The sequence below is a fragment of the Eleutherodactylus coqui genome, chromosome 12 (assembly GCF_035609145.1).
Source record: "Eleutherodactylus coqui strain aEleCoq1 chromosome 12, aEleCoq1.hap1, whole genome shotgun sequence".
NCBI classification, from domain to species: Eukaryota; Metazoa; Chordata; class Amphibia; order Anura; family Eleutherodactylidae; genus Eleutherodactylus; species Eleutherodactylus coqui.
This window is the reverse complement of record NC_089848.1, coordinates 29,798,950-29,820,671: the sequence shown is the minus strand read 5'-3', so window position 1 is coordinate 29,820,671 and position 21,722 is coordinate 29,798,950. Positions and strand designations below refer to the sequence as shown.

The 21,722-nt window shown below is 47.2% G+C and overlaps 1 protein-coding gene across 3 annotated transcripts in view; it reads right to left on the bottom strand.

Moving 5' to 3' along the window:
* Positions 1-21,722, bottom strand: part of BBS9 (Bardet-Biedl syndrome 9) — a 374,874-nt gene that overhangs the window by 327,310 nt on the left and 25,842 nt on the right. For all 3 annotated transcript variants that reach the window (XM_066584494.1, XM_066584497.1, XM_066584495.1), the window contains exon 5: positions 16,151-16,264. In XM_066584494.1, the coding sequence (XP_066440591.1) occupies positions 16,151-16,264 (114 nt within the window). The remainder of the gene's footprint in view (positions 1-16,150; positions 16,265-21,722) is intronic.

Here is a 21,722-nt window from a genome sequence, read left to right as displayed (position 1 = left end):
AGACACAGACAGCCACGCCCACACAGACAGCCACGCCCTAACACAGCGGCCATGCCAACACAGACAGCCACGCCCTAACACAGCAGCTGTGCCGACACAGACAGCCACGCCCTAACACAGCGGCCGTGCCAACACAGACAGCCACGCGCTAACACAGCGGCCGTGCCGACACAGACAGCCACGCGCTAACACAGCGGCCGTGCCGACACAGACAGCCACGCGCTAACACAGCGGCCGTGCCGACACAGACAGCCACGCCCTAACACAGCGGCCGTGCCGACACAGACAGCCACGCCCTAACACAGCGGCTGTGCCGACACAGACAGCCACGCCCTAACACAGCAGCTGTGCCGACACAGACAGCCACGCCCTAACACAGCGGCCGTGCCGACACAGACAGCCACGCCCTAACACAGCGGCCGTGCCGACACAGACAGCCACGCCCTAACACAGCGGCCGTGCCGACACAGACAGCCACGCGCTAACACAGCGGCCGTGCCGACACAGACAGCCACGCGCTAACACAGCGGCCGTGCCGACACAGACAGCCACGCCCTAACACAGCGGCCGTGCCGACACAGACAGCCACGCCCTAACACAGCGGCCGTGCCGACACAGACAGCCACGCCCTAACACAGCGGCCGTGCCGACACAGACAGCCACGCCCTAACACAGCGGCCGTGCCGACACAGACAGCCACGCCCTAACACAGCGGCTGTGCCGACACAGACAGCCACGCCCTAACACAGCGGCTGTGCCGACACAGACAGCCACGCCCTAACAGCAGCTGTGCCGACAGACAGCCACGCCCTAACACAGCAGCTGTGCCGACACAGACAGCCACGCCCTAACACAGCAGCTGTGCCGACACAGACAGCCACGCCCTAAGACAGCGGCCGTGCCAACACAGACAGCCACGCCCTAACACAGCAGCCGTGCCAACACAGACAGCCACGCCCTAACACAGCAGCAGTGCCACAGACAGCCACGCCCTAACACAGCGGCCGTGCCGACACAGACAGCCACGCCCTAACACAGCGGCTGTGCCGACACAGACAGCCACGCCCTAACACAGCGGCTGTGCCGACACAGACAGCCACGCCCTAACACAGCAGCTGTGCCGACACAGACAGCCACGCCCTAACACAGCAGCTGTGCCGACACAGACAGCCACACCCTAACACAGCGGCTGTGCCGACACAGACAGCCACGCCCTAACACAGCAGCTGTGCCGACACAGACAGCCACGCCCTAACACAGCGGCTGTGCCGACACAGACAGCCACGCCCTAACACAGCGGCTGTGCCGACACAGACAGCCACGCCCTAACAGCGGCTGTGCCGACACAGACAGCCACGCCCTAACAGCGGCTGTGCCGACACAGACAGCCACACCCTAAGACAGCGGCCGTGCCAACACAGACAGCCACGCCCTAACACAGCAGCCGTGCCAACACAGACAGCCACGCCCTAACACAGCAGCAGTGCCACAGACAGCCACGCCCTAACACAGCGGCCGTGCCAACACAGACAGCCACGCCCTAACACAGCGGCCGTGCCGACACAGACAGCCACGCCCTAACACAGCAGCTGTGCCGACACAGACAGCCACGCCCTAACACAGCAGCTGTGCCGACACAGACAGCCACGCCCTAACACAGCAGCAGTGCCACAGACAGCCACGCCCTAACACAGACAGCCACGCCCTAACACAGCAGCAGTGCCACAGACAGCCACGCCCTAACACAGACAGCCACGCCCTAACACAGCAGCTGTGCCGACACAGACAACCACGCCCTAACACAGCAGCAGTGCCACAGACAGCCACGCCCTAACACAGCAGCTGTGCCGACACAGACAGCCACGCCCTAACACAGCAGCAGTGCCACAGACAGCCACGCCCTAACACAGCAGCTGTGCCGACACAGACAGCCACGCCCTAACACAGCAGCCGTGCCGACACAGACAGCCACGCCCTAACAGCAGCCGTGCCGACACAGACAGCCACGCCCTAACACAGCAGCTGTGCCGACAGACAGCCACGCCCTAACACAGCAGCAGTGCCACAGACAGCCACGCCCTAACACAGCAGCCGTGCTGACACAGACAGCCACGCCCTAACACAGCAGCCATGCCGACACAGACAGCCACGCCCTAACACAGCAGCCGTGCCGACACAGACAGCCACGCCCTAACACAGCAGCTGTGCCGACAGACAGACACGCCCTAACACAGCAGCTGTGCCGACACAGACAGCCACGCCCTAACACAGTGGCCGTGCCAACACAGACACAGCCACGCCCTAACAGCAGCCGTGCCAACACAGACACAGACAGCCACGCCCTAACACAGCGGCCGTGCCGAGACAGACAGCCACGCCCTAACACAGCAGCTGTGCCGACGCAGTCAGCCACGCCCTAACACAGCAGCCGTGCCGACGCAGTCAGCCATGCCCTAACACAGCAGCCGTGCCGACACAGACAGCCACGCCCTAACACAGCGGCCGTGTCGACACAGACAGCCACGCCCTAACACAGCGGCCGTGCCGACGCAGTCAGCCACGCCCTAACACAGCGGCCGTGCCGACACAGACAGCCACGCCCTAACACAGTGGCCGTGTCGACACAGACAGCCACGCCCTAACACAGCGGCCGTGCCGACACAGACAGCCACGCCCTAACACAGCAGCCGTGCCGACGCAGTCAGCCACGCCCTAACACAGCGGCCGTGCCGACAGTCAGCCGTGGGTTCGGTGGCTTTGGAATCCCAATCATTCCGTTTAAGCCATTAACAATTCGTCTGGCTCATGCAGGGGGCAGATAATTGACAGCTTTTTTGATAAATTCTTTGTATATTTAGTGAGTGACGCACGCTCTTAAACATATATTTCTTATTCATTTATATATTTTTCTGGTTTTATTCTTCTCCACTTTTTTAAACTCTAACCGATCCAATTCCAGCTCACGAGAGCTGTAATCCGATAAATGGATATGGTTGGCTGCTCCACATTCGTTCTGTGGATGTCTTTATACTGTTTTAGTGTGCTGAACACAAAGCAGACAGCTTTTTACACTCTCCACAGGCCCGACGTGATTGGTGTGTACTGGAAGTATGCCTGCAATACCACGTCAGGCCACTGAACAATGTACAGTGCCGTCAGCTTCCTGTATATACTGTAATAGTAGCCCAATGAAATGCTGATCGGCTGGGAACGCGGGTAGCAAACCCTCGTCGATGAGCTATTGATGACAAGTCATAGTCAGAGCTGTTTTATCTTGTCTTTTACCTTTATTTACCTCTTCTATTTCCTGAAATAATAGAAGATATTCTTATTTCAAAATGTACTTAAATGTAAACCAAAAATGAACCTGCGGCATAACTACTACACTAGCGATACAAGGTCTAAGGTGCACATTAGTCACAATTATCTCACTTGGCTCATGCAGACTGACCAATGGGGGGAGGACATCATAGGGTTAATATTTGGACCATATTCCTTATGAAAATGAAGGCGTCCAATTCATCAACAAAGATACATTTATGTAACAGTCCGCGCAATCAATGCAGGATTTGCTGCGGACAAATTTATGGATCCCACGACAGAAGTCAAGGCCAATATCCTCCCAATAAAAGCCAGCGGGGATTATCACTTTTATTCTAACAATTCCAATTTATGATGAGTTTTCATGCGGCTGCTTCAGTCTGAGTGGATTTACATCCTGTCACTCTGGTTTTCTCATCTCAAAATTCCTCAATTCTTAATAAGACGATTTTTTTATCCCTCCTGTTATTTGGGCCCAGAACCTGTGCTCCTCGGAGAGCCGTCGATAAGAGCTCTGGAGCGGAGAAAGCCAGTTAAACCATTGGCTGCACTGAATCCCGTCCAAGTCTAATGAGACGGGATTTGTGGGTATTTAGCGGTAATTAATCAGGGTGGTTTCACCGCTCCGCAGTCCTGTATACAGTCCAGCTACAAGTATACGGACTGCGGCGAATAGGACACGCGGCAGAGACGGATCTGTGGACGTATTCCCTCCTAAGAGCAATGCAAACATACAAATAAACAGCGTTCGGTGGCACATGCTGCAAGCCTCTTTAACCCCTTAAGGACGCGGCCCTTTTTTTCCCCCATTTTTGTTTTTTCCTCCCCACTTTTAAAAAATCATAACTCTTATGTAACCATCGCTGTCGCCGTTTGAGGGCTTGCTAATTGCATTTAAATGTACCAAATACGATACCAAATTTATATATATAGAATTTTTTTTTTTTTTTTTTTGCTGTACTGCCAAAGATATTTTTTTTATTAAATTCTTTTCTGACGACGTTCACCGTGCGGGTTAACTAATGCATCACTTTGATAGATCAGACTTTACGGACGCAGCGATACTAAGTGTGTCTTTGGCTATTATTAGTTAGATTATTTTATTATAAATATGACAAATGTGGGTTTTTTTAAACTTTTAACTTTATTTTTTTTTAATAAGTAACCAAACTTTAAACTAATTTTCACTTTTTTTTAGCCCCCATAGGGGAAAAGATGGTTTGATTGCTCCTACATCAATGCATGCCAGAGGCTGGTGGGCAATCTGCAATGGCAGCCCTGGGGCCTTTCAGAAGGCCCTCGAGGGCCATAGGAACAGCAGAGCAACCCGCAATCTCATCGTGTGTGGCATTGTGGGACTCTCAAACATCAATTGGGGCATTTAAACGCTGCTGACATCATAAAAATATATACATCCACTATTTCCCCATCACCTCCCCAAACAACCCCATAACTTATTTTATAGTGCTGTTCAGCGGTAACAGGTTCCCTTTAAGGCATGAACTTGTTGCCGCTGTCCCTTCCCATAGATGCTTCCACAACTGTCCCAACTCCAGTTACACTTTTCCTTCTTACGGCAACTTGATCGTATGCTTTGATCCTTTATTGGAAGGGTAATTTCCCGCAGGATTTGTCTTCCTACCCTAAAAGGCCCCTAAAGACCCCCAATTTGTACCATTATCTGGCATCGCAGTGTATGCACATTGATAATTGGAAGCTGATTATGGCAATGCTGACATTGCACTCTATGGCACACTAGGAGGATCCTACGAAGGCTTGGCCAATACCTTGTTTACATGCAAAGCTCCCAGCGAAGCCGGCTTGTTTCCCATTAGATCAGATACATGTGCCTAGAAGATTGCACAAGTTACACTAAAAAGGTAACCCTGCTTCCCTGGCGCCCACAACTACAGTGCATTGGATATTTCTGATGTATGTGCTTTTTGCCAGGCTCAGCAGGACTCTTCCACCCATGCCAGGTAGCAGAGTGTCCTCACTCACCTTTTAGGTGCTGCCCCTATGGAGTGATGATACCCCTCCCCACCCGGGTAGCGGACTCTCACCCTTCTGGATGTTCGTTCTACTATTTATAAATACTAACTTTCATTTCTCTAGGATCTCGTCACCGCAGTGCGACTCCTGGGTATACCTGACTCTTTAGCCCTCGGTAATTATAAAATATCTCTCGTTTTCTACTATTGTGCACAAGAAAGGTTATAATTATTTCATGAAAATCTACAAAAAAGAATTGGGTCGTGTGGCTCGACACCCCGGGTACTGCATGTACCACTAAGAGTTCATTTCTAGATGTACAGCCCAGAAAGGGGAGAGGGAGCAGACTGTTGTGTTTACGTGTGTGGTGCATGCACACTACATGTGGGGTTCGTGTCCATTGGCCCTTTTACACGGGCTGAGAATCTCGTTTGCCCGACAGAACGAGCTGGTGACGTCATCGGCAGCCTGTTTAGTCCGCACGATCCTCGTTGATCCTCGGACACTTATCACTCAGCGTTTCATATTCCTATGAACGATCAGTGTTTAAACGGCACAAGAAATGCCCCGAGCCGGCTGTGAGATGAGCGAAAACCTAACGATTCTCGTTTATCGTCCAGTCGTTGGCTCGCATATAAACTGAACAATCATCATTCAGCTTCATTCATTTGAACAGTTTTCTGACCGATGATCGTTCTGTCTAAACGAGGCGTAGGTCATGGATTGTTTGGACTGCTTTTAGCTCAGGGAACCATTTCAGTTTCTCTGTTCCATTTGAGGAGCAAAGAAATGGAAATAAAAACGGAATTAAATGTTTGTTTTATTCCCCATTGATCTCAATGGCTTAAAAAAAAAAAAAAATTTGAAATTCACCCCCTTAGCACTGACTCCACCTTATGGATACCGCCCAACCATAGGCCCCAATCAGCAACCCCATTACAAGCCACTCCCTTTGTATTTAGGACTCCATTAAATATTCAGGGAAGCCAATATCCCCTCACCTGCCTCTTAGGCCACTCCAGCAAAATCCTATGTTTCCACCAGGAATGGAATCGCCCCAGTCATTTGAGAGTTGGGCAAAATCAGGCCTCACTTAAAGGGGTTGTCCCGCGAAACAAAGTGGGGGTATACACTTCTGTATGGCCATATTAATGCACTTTGTAATGTACATTGTGCATTAATTATGAGCCATACAGAAGTTATTCACTTACCTGATCCGTTGCTGGCGTCCTCGTCTCCATGGTGCCGTCTAATTTCAGCGTCTAATCGCCCGATTAGACGCGCTTGCGCAGTCCGGTCTTCTCCGTGTTGAATGGGGCTGCTCGTGCTGGAGAGCGGCTCCTCGTAGCTCCGCCCCGTCACGTGTGCCGATTCCAGCCATTCAGGAGGCTGGAATCGGCAATGGACCACACAGAAGACCTGCGGTCCACCGAGGGTGAAGATCCCGGCGGCCATCTTCGCAAGGTAAGTAAGAAGTCACCGCAGCGCGGGGATTCGGGTAAGCACTCTCCGGTTTTCTTTTTTAACCCCTGCATCGGGTTTGTCTCGCGCCGAACGGGGGGGCTATTGAAAAAAAAACAACCCCGTTTCGGCGCGGGACAACCCCTTTAAGTATACCATTAGTTTTCAATAAATAGACCCACTTCTTTCCCTTACAGGAAAAATATAAACTTTCCACCTTTGGAAGTATTCCGATATTTACAACTAAAACACTTGATATCCGCTCTTCTTAGGAATATGCGCTCTCCACTGACCCCATGTAAAAGGTATTGCTATAGATACCCACACGCAAGAGGCAAATCTACTCAGGATTGGTGCGTTCCCCCATCGTACACAATTACCTTATGTTGTTCGCTGGGAAAGGGCCAAGATGAAACGCCTTCAGAAGAGGACTGGACCCAGATAGGGGAGTCTACGAACAGCAGCGCCAGAAATATATTAATGTTAGAAATTCCTTTAAAATCTTATTCCACTGGTATTTAACAAGTGGCCCATACAATACCCGGACACTCTCCCAACTGTTTCCGAGGATGTTCGGCTCTAGGAGATATGCTCTCAACGTTTAGTGGTCCTGTCCTCGGTTAAAAGACTATGGATTCGGGTTTACTTCCCAATATATTCGGTCACGGGCCATAATTACACAAAAACCCCTGGGAGGCTCTATTAAACAAGCTTATGGTGCAAAGCTTCCTTGGACTTTACCAAAGTTAAGCTCAGGGTGGATTGGTACCTAATAAATGAAAAACTGACCTCTTTTCTAGCTGATAGACATGGACAATTCTTGAAAACTTAGACCCCATGGTTAGAATACACTCTCCCCCACAAAGTAATATATCCCTATCCTCCCTTTGACAAGAACAAAAACCATAAGCACCTATAAAACTCTCACCCTATAGCATGAGGCTGCCATTGGTGGCGTCCACCGCATGGGAATAACTCCCCCCGTCTCTGGAGCCCCGCTACCCTAACCCATACCTCCCCTACTTCTGCTTAATTTAGGTTAGGCCCGGGCCAGGCAGTTTGTATTCTGGTTGCTTTTTATTACAGTCCAAGTTCAGGATTGGACCGGGCCTCAATAAAGACGATTATATTAGAAGTTGTTTTATACCATATTTTCTTCTCTCGCTCCCCCCAGTCTGTATAATTGTGAACAGCTTTTGTTTTGTATTAGTGACATTGTGATACATTTCAGTTCATGTCTACTGAATTAGGCTACCTGTCCACAGGCGTTGCGGTATCCCGCGGCGGGATACCCCCGGCCGGGAGTAGGAGCCGCAGATGGATCTCCACTGTCAGCCTAATCTGACAGATAGGCTGACCGCGGAAAATCCCGGTAAATTCGCAGCATGCTGCAAATTGCCGCCCTCGAGCGGAGAATCGCAATGATTTTCCGCTCGTGGACAGGGGACTGGGTAGGGGGAGCGCTCTCCATAGCAACAATTCAGCCGTACTGGATAAACGGTCAAAACGATCAAAACTGCAGTTTAAGGCTTTCAAATGTAAAATACACTTGGGGAGAAGAGATCCTCAGACCGAGTATCATATTGGTTGTTCTGTCTTATCCAGAACTTCAGAAGCAAAGGATTTAGGGGTTCTGATTGATTCAAAGTGAGTCCACAGTGCGGCCAGGCAGCAGGGAAAGCAAGTAGGATGTGCGGCTGTATAGCGAGAGGTATAACCAGTAGAAAGAGGGAGATTGTGATATTGTAGCAGAAATTGTGGGAGGTCTCAAGAACCAAACTCATCAGGAAAGACTTAAAGAACTTAATGTGTATAGCCTAAGGGAAGGAAGGGAGGAGGGGCATGACTGAAGCTTTTAAATATTGTAAAGGTATAAATAAGGTTCTGGAGGGAAGCGTTTTTATTAGGAAGCGAAACAATAGAACAAGGGGCACAATCTGAGATTAGTTGGGGAGAAATCTGAAGCAACAGGAGGAAAAACTATTCTTCTGAAAAAGCAGCAGCTGCTTGGAACAAATGTCCAGCACTTGTGGAAAGTCAACAATGAATGAACTGAAGAGCGCCTGGGATGGGCAAAGATCTATCCTAAGAGAGAGATTTCAAGGAATGACTGGATGGACCGTGTGCTCTTTTCCTGCCGTCCCTTTTCTACGCTTCTATTCACAAAGCATGTATATAAAGATAAAAGTCCTATAATTAACATGGTTAGCATTCAACATAAAACTAATAGTCTAATAAACTTAATTCATAGTAAAAAAAAAAAAAAGAGGAATTAAAATCGGAAACCTAAAATAACGGTTGGAAAACAATTGGCGAGTTAAGAAATACTGTTGAAAACACAAAACATTTGCGGTGCAGGGCTGTACATATAGGGGAGGAGCCAGTGCAAAGAACCATCTGCCCCTTTTACTGCTGGCACTACCACACTCCTAAGCATGGTCTGCATCATTCTTTGGTTGATTCAACATACTCTTGTTTGCTAACTTCGTGGTGGAGAGGTGATCGTGGCTTGCGTTTTCATCAGCCTACTTGGCTGGGCCTTCTTGCTCTCGAGGCTTTAATGCAGATGCCCCTACGTGGTGGTATATTCTTGTTGGGGAAAGTTATCAAAATAGGTGGATGGGAAAACGTGAACAGTTGCCCATGGCGACCCATCAAGTTGCTGCTCTCAAGATCCCTATAAATTCACAGGCTTTGTCTAGCAGTCTTGATAGCACCTAATGAGGAACTGTCATGTCCTCGGCTCGGGGGAACAACTGTACAGCTTTTCAGCATTGGCCCAACTGACTATCTTCGACTTTCTTTTCTTTCTTCTGCCCCCATTTTGGATGAAGAGTCCTACTGAATACAAGTGCCAGGAACTGAACTTGTCAAGTAGGCAGTCTCCACCGCTCACTGTCAATGGACGACGATCGAGCGCAATGGAGACCACACACTTCACAGATTCAATGTGCAGCAAGATGGAGCTAGCAGGACTCGATACGGTGGAATGGGGATAGTAGAAATGAAGTACAATTGGTGGGTCAGTGGGGCCGCACCTATGGGGCGAAGAACACAACGGCCCAGGGGATATGAGGAGAAGACAGGTAAATACTGAAGCAAATCACAGTAAAATACACAGATCAAGGTCTCCTTTTCTATAGGAGACGACCTGACAGATCTGCTTAAAACAAAAGCACAAATTAGAGTGCCAAGAGTAACAACTTTGGAAATATGGGGCCCAAACTTTGACCATCTTATCTACAGGAAATTTACGTTTACAAGTTAAAGCCCATTTACACCAGATGATGATCGCTATAAAAAAAACTAAATAAATAAAAATCGCTAATCGGCAATCGTTTTAGCGATAATCAATGCGTGCAAAGGTGCGCCCATCATCCGCTTTTCGGGCACTGCTGGCTGATCTTTAAATTCAGTCCAACCTAAAAATCCTCCTTCACTTTTATCAGAAGTTCTCCACTGGGGAGTGCTGATAGCATTGTTTCCCCATGGAGAACAAAGGATCTGAGCTCAGATAATAGCCTCAGGCTATTAACTGCATTCAGTGAAGGCTTCATTTGCACACTTAATTGGTATTTAAGTAGCTGAGTAGCTACTTAATAGTTTATGCAAAATGATCGCTCAAAGCTGTTACTCAAACTGTTGTTTGAGCGATCATCGGCCCGTGTAAACAAGCCTTAACTCTCATACAATCACATCTAATGAAGGCAAACTGCAGCAAGCCAATGACAAACCTGCAATCTCCTCTTTCCCTAATTAAGCAGGTACAGGAGTGTGACCAGAAGAGTAACAAGGAAAATTAATGACCGGTAAATGGAAGAAAAAGAGAATCCATGCAAAATGAAAGCAGCAGAACCGCTAAAGTGATCAAAGCTGGAGAGAGAGGTGATCGCGATGGACGACGTAAGGTTTCATCAACAGTGAGCAATGGAGATCACAGACTTCAGAGATTCAATATGCCTGGAGCCAAATCTAACAGGACTCGACACGGTGGGGAAAAAGGAGAAAGGAAAGCTTTCCCTATTGTATTGTGAAAGAAAGAACCCCCCGTGGGGGCTTACAATCTATATGCACTTATCTGCATGTTTCTGGAGTGCGGGAAGAAACCCACGGAGAGAACATACAAACTCTATCCAGATGTAGTCCTTGGCAGAATTAGAAACCCAGAATGCGGGCGCTGCAAGGCGACAGCGATAAATCACTAATGGCCCTAACGGGGTAAACGACTGCACGAGCGCTGATGTCACTGCGAAGGTCGTTAGCGCTTGTCCAGAGCGTTTAGACTGAGAGACTTCACCACTGGATCGCGAGGTTCTGGCTCAGCGCTTCACCTTCTATGGGAGCGTTTACACGGAATGACAAGCCTGCAATCCAGCGATAGTTTTTATGATGACTGAAGGTCAGCGACAACGACCTGCGAACGAATAGTGAGAGATTTGTTTGGCATTTACACTGCACAATTATTGCTCATGGGAACTAATTTTGAGAGATAATTGTTATGTGTAAATAGGCCATAAGCCACCGTGATGAAACCGTATCCAAGCCCCGATCCCCGCCGTCACATCAATATATCCAAAGAGAGGAAAACCGCAGCACTCCAATCCAAAGACCGGGTACTTATTCACCAAGTAATGCTTCTCCGGAGAAAGACCTGTTTATGGTTGAAACGTTGTCCAGGTCTCAGGGAATAAATACCCCGTTTTTGGATTAAAATCGGAGCGCTGAGGTTTTAGCTTTTAGATATAAAGAAAATAAGTGGAGAAAGGAGGGAAGAGCAGAAAAGTGAGCGGGTAACTAATAAGATTTGTTAGATCTGCAGCGCCTGCCACTGCACCACGCTAGGAGAAGAGATATTAATCACAGACATGTTCCAACATTTGGATGGAGAGGCATTATTAGGACTTTATTAACTGTAACACTAGTGCAAAACTGAAAAACATGGAGGGAGCTCGCCTGTAGGGTCGCCGAGGGTCGTGAACCACTGACAACCACAACTGTAACACATTTACTTGTGAATTTTGGTATATAATTGTTAGTATACAAAGCCAGAGTAGTAATAAGATGTGTAATAAATTGTTTGGGACAACATTATATACATCTCAAAGCCTGTTCACGTCACATTGAGCCTGTATACCAGGAAAGCTCCTGATGAACAGACGCTAAACATTGTCCATGGGGCTCTATTACTCAGACGGAGGTCAAAAATGGACTTTTAGCATCTGTCTGGCCGATTTGTCAGTATACACGCTACGATTATGGCTGAACGAATTGTGAACGAACTGGGTGTGTGTTTGCCCGAGACATTATCTGGCCAGCAGAGTTCATGGTCTTTCTCCCATGCATACACAATGAGTACATTGTCCTCTCCCAGCACGAGTAAACACTGCGCTCATAATATGAATGAGTGGTGCACGACTGCGCGCGTTTACATGTAACGATTATCACTCACTTACGACCATTTGATGGAATTTTGAGAGATAATTGTTGCGTGTAAAAGGGCCTTGGAGAAAAAAAATGCACAGGATACTTTTGTTTTTACATGGTAGCCTATAGGTGACAGATGCCACGGAATGGCATCCATTAAACTTATACATCATGAGCTTCCCAATAGCTTTAGATAAGATGTCTGTTATACATCTGCCATCATAGTGTATGGGGTGATGGATGAGTTAAATTAATGCCCAACAGTAGCATCTGTTACCCACAGGTTAAAAGGGCTCTGTTTTATGTATGTGTCATAATGAGCTGTTGAAAAGTTAATGGCATAGCTGTTACATGGATACTATTATGGTCAAAGGCTGAAGAATGATACCGTAGGTGCCGCCGGGCAGGGGAAGCAGTGTAAGCTAGCCTGGTTTACCTTTCACTATCAGAATCTGTGGGTTCCCATGTACCAGATGACCAGAAGAACCATCCAGGACACATTTAGAAAAGCATGGAGTCCCATTCATCTCAGGATAAGTGGAGGTCCAAGAGGTCCGACTCCCATGAAACTTATTGCATTTCCTAGTAATATGCCGCCAATTTATAAGATGGGAAAATACCTTAAAACTGTCAATAACTTTTCACACAACTTGTGCCTCTGTGATAGTCAATCTGAGAACTACCAAAAGTGCATATCGCTCTATTTACTTATAATGACTTTTTTGTGCTGAAAAATCAGTTTACAGTGTTGACCACTGTGGGGTCTCCATTTCTTTAAATTTGCTGTCCACTACCAGTTGTCAAGAGAAGTCAGTCTCTAGTAACAGAGATAACAAGATGGAACACAGGAGGGGAGGTGTTGTCTCACGCTGCCCATAGAAATCTGAGGAGAGGTGATGAGAAGGGAGGCTCGCTCGTATGCTTACCGTCTTAAAGCTACTGAAATCCCATCTATACTGCTCAGTAGTTCTGTTTAGCAGTGTCCTCCATTGCTCCATAAGGCTCTGTAAGGTGTGCTACAGAGAGTTAAGGAATGTTCACACTTGGCAGATCTGCTGCAGATTTCATGTAAATCTACCACAAATTTCATGTCAAAACAAGCAACATTTGGTGTGGATTTTGAAATGGATTTTGGTGCAAATATGCAGCAGATTTCACCCTTTCAATTTAAAGGTGTGAACCCGGCTGCGGATAAGCACCAAAGTTCTTGTCATTTGAGTGTGGATTTGCTACAGATGAAAATTCGCAGCAAATGGCCATATGTGAAGATACCCTGAGAGATGATATTCTGCTCTCCTCTGCGCTCAGTGTCTGCAGTCAGCGTAGCTCATCAGCTCAGGGACAACTGAAAATTAGAGATGCAGCCTGCACAGGGGGAATACTGGTGATAGATGCCGGATACAAGTCCTACACGGGTCAGAAAGCACGCTACTTCTCATGTACACACAGACAACTTATTCTGAAAAGCCACCTGAAATGACAGCTATGCTTAAGGCCTCTCTCACACTTTTTACCGCGACTAGCACAGCGTTTTGAATGCCGCGGTATAACGCTCCCATTGAAATCAATGGGGCCTCAGAGACATGCAAGGATCACAAGTGCTAGCCGGCACTTTCCAGTGGCGCGACTTTCGAGCAGAGTCTGCTCTATCATTGGCCATTTAGCACACCTCATTACCCATCACAATGATCGGTTGCACTCGCTGTCGGACGCAAGGAGCTGTGGCAGAAAACGAAAGTGAAATTGCGGCGCTTTGCTGCATCCATGTGTTAGAGGACCCCAAGTTATCCCCTATCCATAGGATAAGGGAAAACTAGCTGATTGGCAGAAGTATGAAAAAGGGGTCTGATCGGTCCCCAAATATGGAGGTCATGCATGAGAGCCGAGACTATATTCATTTCAATGAGGCACCTGAGATCGCGAGTACTTGTACTCGGCAAGTTCTGGTGATGCCATTGAAATAAAAAGAGAGGCAGCGCACATACGCGACCTTCACGCCATTAATTTGGGGTCCAACCAGACGCCTGTTTTTTCAGGATTGGTGGGGGTCCCAGTAATCAGACATCCACCAGTCAGCTATTTATCCCCTATTCTATGGATGGGGGATAACGTATTAATTATACACTAGTATGATATCAATATTTTAGAAGCTTCTTAATAGAAATGGTAAGAAATACAGCTATTACGGTAATGATGTTCCATGCCACAACTAGTATAATGGTCACATCTAAGCTATTGTACTTATTAAGGGAAACTTAAAGCTATGTTCCTTAGAGAAAAGAACGTTAAATTGCCGGCCAATTCTAATCTATTTCTGTACCGTTTTATTATAGGCTATTACGGAGTCCTCCACAAAGAGACAGGGTGTTTCCTCACAGTTTACATGTATTAATCTTGTAGCGGCCAGAAGTGACTAACATTCAGGAGACAGCAAGAAATATACCTGGAGCAGTAAAAGAGAATGTCGTCACACAAAGGTTAGGCCAACTCCAAATGACTGAACAGTGCGTCTCTTTGTAGCTCATTGGCATTGTTTGACCAAAAAGCTTTAGAGAAAAGTTTTATAGCCGTTCTTGTTCCCGAACCAAATATAAAAGACAAATTAATGACATCAAATAGTTAAATAAATATGTAATGTCTACAACACAACTAAAGCTTTACTGGATGAGACTTGTAAAAAGTGGATCCGTATGAGAATAGAATGGTAGAGTTGGAAGTGACCTCCAGGGTCATCGGGTCCAACCCCCTGCTCAGTGCAGGATTTACTAAATCATCCCAGACAGATGTCTGTCCAGTCTCTGAACACTTCCATTGAAGAACTCACCACCTCCCGTGGCAACCTGTTCCACTCATTGATCCCCCTCACTGTCTAATATCTAATCTGTGTCGCCTCCCTTTCAGTTTCATCCCATTGCTTCTAGTCTTTCCTTGTGCAGATGAGAATAGGGCCGATCCCTCTGCACTGTGACCGCCCTTCAGATATTTGTAGACCGCTATTAAGTCTCCTCTCAGCCTTCTCTTCTGCAAGCTAAACATTCCCAGATCCTTTAACCAATTCTCATAGGACATGATTTGCAGACCACTTACCATCTTGGTAACTCTTCCCTGAACTTGCTCCAGTTTGTCTGTCTCTTTTAAAGTGGGGTGCCCAGAACTGGACACAGTATTCCAGATGAGGTCTGACCAAAAGCCCATTTACACCAGCAGATGATCGCTCAAAGATCGCTCAAACAACAGTTTGAGTGAAAGCTTTGAGTGATCATTTTGCATAAACTATTAAGTAGCTACTCAGCTACTTAATAGCAATTAGGTGTACAAATGAAGCCTTAGCTAAAAGCAGTTAATAGCCCGAGAGCTCTTATCTGCATTCAGATCCTTTGTTCTCCAGGGAAAAACAATGCTATCAGCACTCCCCGCGGAGAACTGCTGACCAACGATTTTTAGGTTGGACTAAATATAACGATCAGCTAGACTCAACGATTATCGCTAAAACGATTGCCGATTAGCAATTTTTTAGCGATCATTGGCTGGTGTAAATGGGCCTTAAAGAAGAGTAGAGGGCGATAATGAGCTTACGTGATCTAGACTCTATGCTTCTTTTAATCCATCCCAGAATTGTGTTTGCCTTTTTTGCTACTGCATCACACTGCTGACTCGTGTTCAGTCTGCATCTACAGGCCATCATTATAATGGCATTCACACAGATTATCACTAACTTGTATGTAACAAAGAAAAATGATGCAAGTAGCATACACAAGCTCCAGCTACCAAGGCTGTTAGGTTCCAAAATGTTCCATAGCAAGAAAATGAAATATTGATGGTGTTGACCATGTCTACCGCAGCAAATGATTCACAGTCATGTAATATATTTTAGCATACATTACAGTGAATTTATAGGTTTGGCTACTATGGCAGAACATTCATAAGATTCGACGGTCAGTTCACAAAATACCTTTAACTCCTCCAAACGGGCCATGAGTCATGTTGCAGGCTGTTCGTTGAAGATTATGTTCATACATCAGTTTTATCTGATACTGGTTTCCATGTTCCACATTTCCCAAAGTACCTGCAAAAACAAAAAAAAAAGAAGAAAACAAAAGATTACAATGAAGTGTTGAGAATAGCATGTGACTTTTACTGACCAGCAAATAACCGTGACGTGTCTATAAGAATAGAAACTGGATGAAGAGGGGGCCACATTTTACAACTAGCGCAGCACTATCCTTAGAAACCGTTTAACCAGATGGCTGGCACAGTCCATCTTCTAGAGCTCCTGCCTGCTAAATCCAGACCCCTGTAAAGAACAGAGCCAGTCAGCACATCATCTGTATTAAAGGGTCACTCCAACTAAAACACATTTTCCATCACCTCTCATCTGATTTTGTGTCACATTTTGGACATCTATGTATACTGCACTCACTTCATGCAGTGCAGCCTCCTGTCTGATACTTATCAGGTAAGATCTTAACTTTTATATTAAAAGATTAATTACATAAAAGGAAAAAAAAAATCACTGGTGTGGCCCTTGAAGTTTCTACTTCCAAAAAACACAGTCTACAAATAAACTACATTTTGGATCTTTACACAGTGAGCTTTTTTTCTCTAGATTGAGAAGACACACCTACAACCAAACCGCGGTCATTTAAAGAGACACTCCAGTGAAATAGTTTTTTTTTCATTCATTATGTAACTATCCCCCCAATATATACAAGTCAGCTAGTATTACCTTGTTTAGTTATTCCTTTCTATCTGAAACTTCCTGGAGTCCTTCTTCACAGGTGGGTCATGTGACCACCTGAGATTTACTTAGCTTTATGTTGAAAAATTCAGTTCTTAGTCAACATAATTCCTGTGTGATGATATTACATGGATTGTACCACACAAGCTATTTAGAGGGGGGAGGGGTGGGGCACAGAAACTCCTATCACATTACTGCTGGTAAGGCTCCTGTCACACAGTTATAGTGAAGGAGATGACAGCCATCCTCCTGACTGTATACTTATGGTCTGTAGCTTATTTAGGTGAGTATAGAATGGAGACGGTAATAAAAGAGTCCTCCTAGCAGGCATAGATGGTACAAGCTCTAGCTGGTCATGTGATGATGCGCTGATGCATCATGGGATTGATAGCATAGCCCAGTGAAAGAGAAAGCAGGGAGAAATCTCAGTATTAAGATGGTGCCTTATAAGCATCAAACAAGAGTCTGCGCTGTAAGTGACTGCGATATACACAGGAGACCACCAGAGTTTGACAGGCAATTGGCTGAGGGGGACAGGGATGAAAACATGTATTTTTGCCAGCTTGGTCCTTTATGGTGGCCCTACACATTAGATAGAAGGAGGTTGGTGAATGAACAAATGCTGAACAAGAAATTGTCCGGTGAATGTTTGTTTCATAGATGCAGCCAGACACACTTAGTCCATATTGGCTGTTGGAGTTCTACATGATCTATGGCTCTGGATGACAAACCGATGATCTCTGGGAACATTCTTCTCCAAGAAAGATCTTATTGTTAATTAGCAAAATCTTATGTTAGAACTAAACGTCCTTCATCTGACAGTCGGACGAAAGTTTCAAACACGACAGATTTTTTTTAGATGATGACGACAGTCTGTCAGTCTGATGATGACACCCGTTAGCTAAAATGATTATTTATCGCTAGATTTCACCAAAACAATGGTTTTGGTTGAAATTGTCCATTTATATCAACTTTAGTCTAATGTGTATGGGAAGCCTAAGATGTCTTCAAAGGATCCTATTCAGAAGGGTTACTAGTAGAGATGAGCGAGAGGGTTCGTTTCGAGTAACAAACCCAATTGAAGTCAATGGGCGACCCGAGCATTTTTGTATTTCGCCGATGCTCGCTAAGGTTTTCATTTGTGAAAATCGGGGCAGTTCAAGAAAGTGATGGGAACGACACAGAAACGGATAGGGCAGGCGAGGGGCTACATGTTGGGCTGCATCTCAAGTTCCCAGGTCCCACTATTAAGCCACAATAGCGGCAAGAGTGCCCCCCCCCCGCACTGCGGGATGAATTGTCGGGAGCACTGCGGGATGAATTGTCGGGAAGGGCTTAAATATAGAAGCCCTACCCTGCAATTCATCCAGAAATGTGTAAAAATAAAAAAAATATACCATATATACCGGCGTATAAGGCGACGGGGCGTATAAGACGACCCCCCAACTGTCACCTTATATGCCGGGAATACAGCGGAGCAAAAAATAAAAATCATTACTCACTTCCCTCGGCGTTCTGCGGCGCTGCTGCAGGATGTCGCTCCCTCCTGGTCCCCGGCAGAGCATTGCTTTCTGGACGCAGGGCTTGAAATCCCCGCCTCCAGAAAACACATGTGCCTTCAGCCAATCACAGCCAATGACAATGATGTCATTGAATGGCTGTGATTGGCTGACGGCGTGTGTTAGCTAATCACAGTAGCTTTCTGGAGGCGGGGATTTCCAGCCCTGCGTCCAGAAAGCAATGCTCTGCCAGGGACCAGGAGGGAGCGACAGCCTGCAGCAGCGCCGCAGAACGCCGGGGGAAGTGAGTAATGATTTTTATTTTTTGCTCCGCTGTATTCCCGGCGTATAAGGTGACAGTTGGGGGGTCGTCTTATACGCCCCGTCGCCTTATACGCCGTTATATACTTACCTTGTCCCGGCAGACGGCGTTCAGCACGGCCGGCCTACAGTGGGTGTGAAGGGGGTGTGAGTCAGACCTGCCCCCTGATTGGCTCAGCGCTGAGTCTGACTCACACCCCCTTCACACCCACTGCCGGCCGCCGCCGCTGAACTCCGTCTGCCGGGACAAGGTAGGTAGGTAGGTAGGTAGGTAGGTAGGTAGGTAGGTAGGTATGTATGTATGTATGTATGTATGTATGTATGTATGTATGTATGTATATATATATATATATATATATATATATATATATATATATATATATATATATTTTTTTTTTTATTTTTTATTTTTTTTATTTTAACATATTTCTGGATGAATTGCAGGGAAGGGCTTATATATTTAAGCCCTTCCCGACAATTCATCCCGCGATCGCCGGCAGCCCATTGCTTTCAGTGGAACCTGCTGTATTGCCGGCTCCATTGAATTCAATGGGCAAACATCGTTCTTCTCTGCCACAGCTGTTACAGCTATGGCAGAGAAGAATGATTTGTCTTCTATATGTTCTCAATGGGGTCGGTGCTGCTGCCGCCGGCCCCATTGAGCGCATATAGAGAAGAGAACAGGAATCGCAGATCGGAGATAGGTGCGATCTGCGATTTCTATGGCCTAAGAAGGACCGTTGGGGTTCTTGAAGCCTAAAATAACTCCTAACGCTCTCCCTATAGCAGCTCCGGCATCAACAGCACTTTCCCTGAACTATGTCAGAATGCATCTGTGGCGAGCCGCGGGAGGGGCCGATTTTTATACTCGGGTGACATCTGATCTCGCCAGCCACTCACTGCAGGGTGTGGTATAGGGCTTGAACGTCGCAGGGGGAAGTTGTAATGCCTTCCCTGTCTTTCTATTGGCCAGAAAAGCGCGCTAACGTCTCAGAGATGAAAGTGAAAGTAACCCGAACATCGCGTGGTGCTCGTCTCGAGTAGCGAGCATCTCGAACACCCTAATACTCGAACGAGTATCAAGCTCGGACGAGTACGTTCGCTCATCTCTAGTTACTAGGACAAACTTTAAGGGACACAGTCAGCACCTTTCAGCCCATAAACCAAGTTATGGAGCTCAAGGATGAGGGAACGGGGAGGTATCCTTCATACTCACCATGTTCCAGCGCTGTGTCCCCGCAAAGCTTGCATGTGGCAGCCGCTTATCCCTTTCTGCACACACCTCGCATGGAGATGAATGAGATATGTGTGCGCAGAAGGAGTCAAGCTGCTGCCACACGTGAGCTTAGCGTGAACACATCGCTAGATCATGGGCGCCCAGCAAGTATGAAAGATATCTTCTCGGATGTCCCATTCCATCACATTTGAGTCCCAGAACTTAGTTTATGGGGCTCAAAGGTGATGACAGTTTGCCTTTAAATAAGGTGCTCACTGTAACAGACCCCAAGTGCTCGCTAGCCTCCATACCTTCAACAAATACAATTTAGGGAACCCCAGACTTTCTAACTTGCAAATCAAGTGCAGCATCCCGTAGGGTGACGCCGGACACAAGGCATACGCTGAGGAGCTGGAAGGGCAAGATGCTAGTCTGTCACGGCGGCACTTACCATGCTCCCTCTCGGAGGGACACACGCAGTTAAGGCCAGGGCAGCATTGGGCCTCTTTCAGGCACCCCCAAAGTAGGGATGCCCAATAAACGGTAGAACAGGTGATGAGCTTGTCACGAGTGATTCCAGTGTTCCTGCACCCACTGGCATGAATATTGGTGGGGAAATATTTGAGTCACAGACAGTAATAAAGTACCTCAGGATTGGGGAATAAACTGGAATAAACCTTAGGCCGCCTGCAGACGAGCGGGTCGGATCCGGCGGCGAGAATTCTCGCCGCGGGACCCGACCCTAGCGCCTGCTGAGACGAGCACGTACTCACCCGCGCCCGGCGGCCCCGGCTCTTTCATGTGCCAGCTGCCGGGCAGCCGGCGCATACGCAGACCGGAGCCGGCGGCCGGGTGAGTGACAGGCCGCGGTTTGTTTGCCGCACGACATTTCGCGCGGCCGTCTGCATAGGAGTGCATATTGTAATGCACGCTTTTAGTGGCGGAAATCCTGCCGCGGGATTTCCGTCCGTCTGCAGGCAGCCTTACTTGGCAAACTTCAGCAGTACACAAGGCTCCAATTACAGACTTTTCTGGCTCAGTACTTGCTCTGGGTCTATGGGAGCCATGTTGCACCTCTAAGTATTTGTATGCCAATTTTTGTCATCCTTATGTCTGGAGGATTATGCTCACAACTAAATCCTGCTAGCATGATTCTGACAATAGTCATCCTGACAGTTGTCACCATGAACTTCAGACTACCGCATCTCCACATTAGCAACGCTGACTCCTCAACTTGTATAAGATTAGACACAAAGCTCTGCTTTCTTTTCAGAAAAAGCTCCACCCCTTTCATAGGCGAATCGGGTGCTTAGAGACTCTGACACCCTCTGATAGCCCATACGTTAAGCTTATGGGATGACAGTAGGTGATCCGCTGAGTCCGGGATGTGTTTATACTTATCCTTCCCATCGGTCCCCCGGTGTCAGCGCTGGAAGGCGCCACTTAGTGCATTGAGCGACGCTGCTAAGTAACTGCCCATTATAAAATTATAATGGGCAGACTAACAGCTGACACCGGGGGAACGACGGGGAAGGTAAGTATAACACTTACATCCCCAGACTCAGCGGGTCACCTACCTTTAACCCATTAGTTTATAGGCCTAAATTAGGTGACCGATTCCCTTTTTGCGCCTGCGATAATCTCTCCTGGGCTCTCACACAGGAGCGATGATTACTCGGTGAATGGAGGCGAAGCGCACAGAAATCACTTCAGGTTGCCTCCCTGCACAGTAAACAGGTAGTTGTTAAGA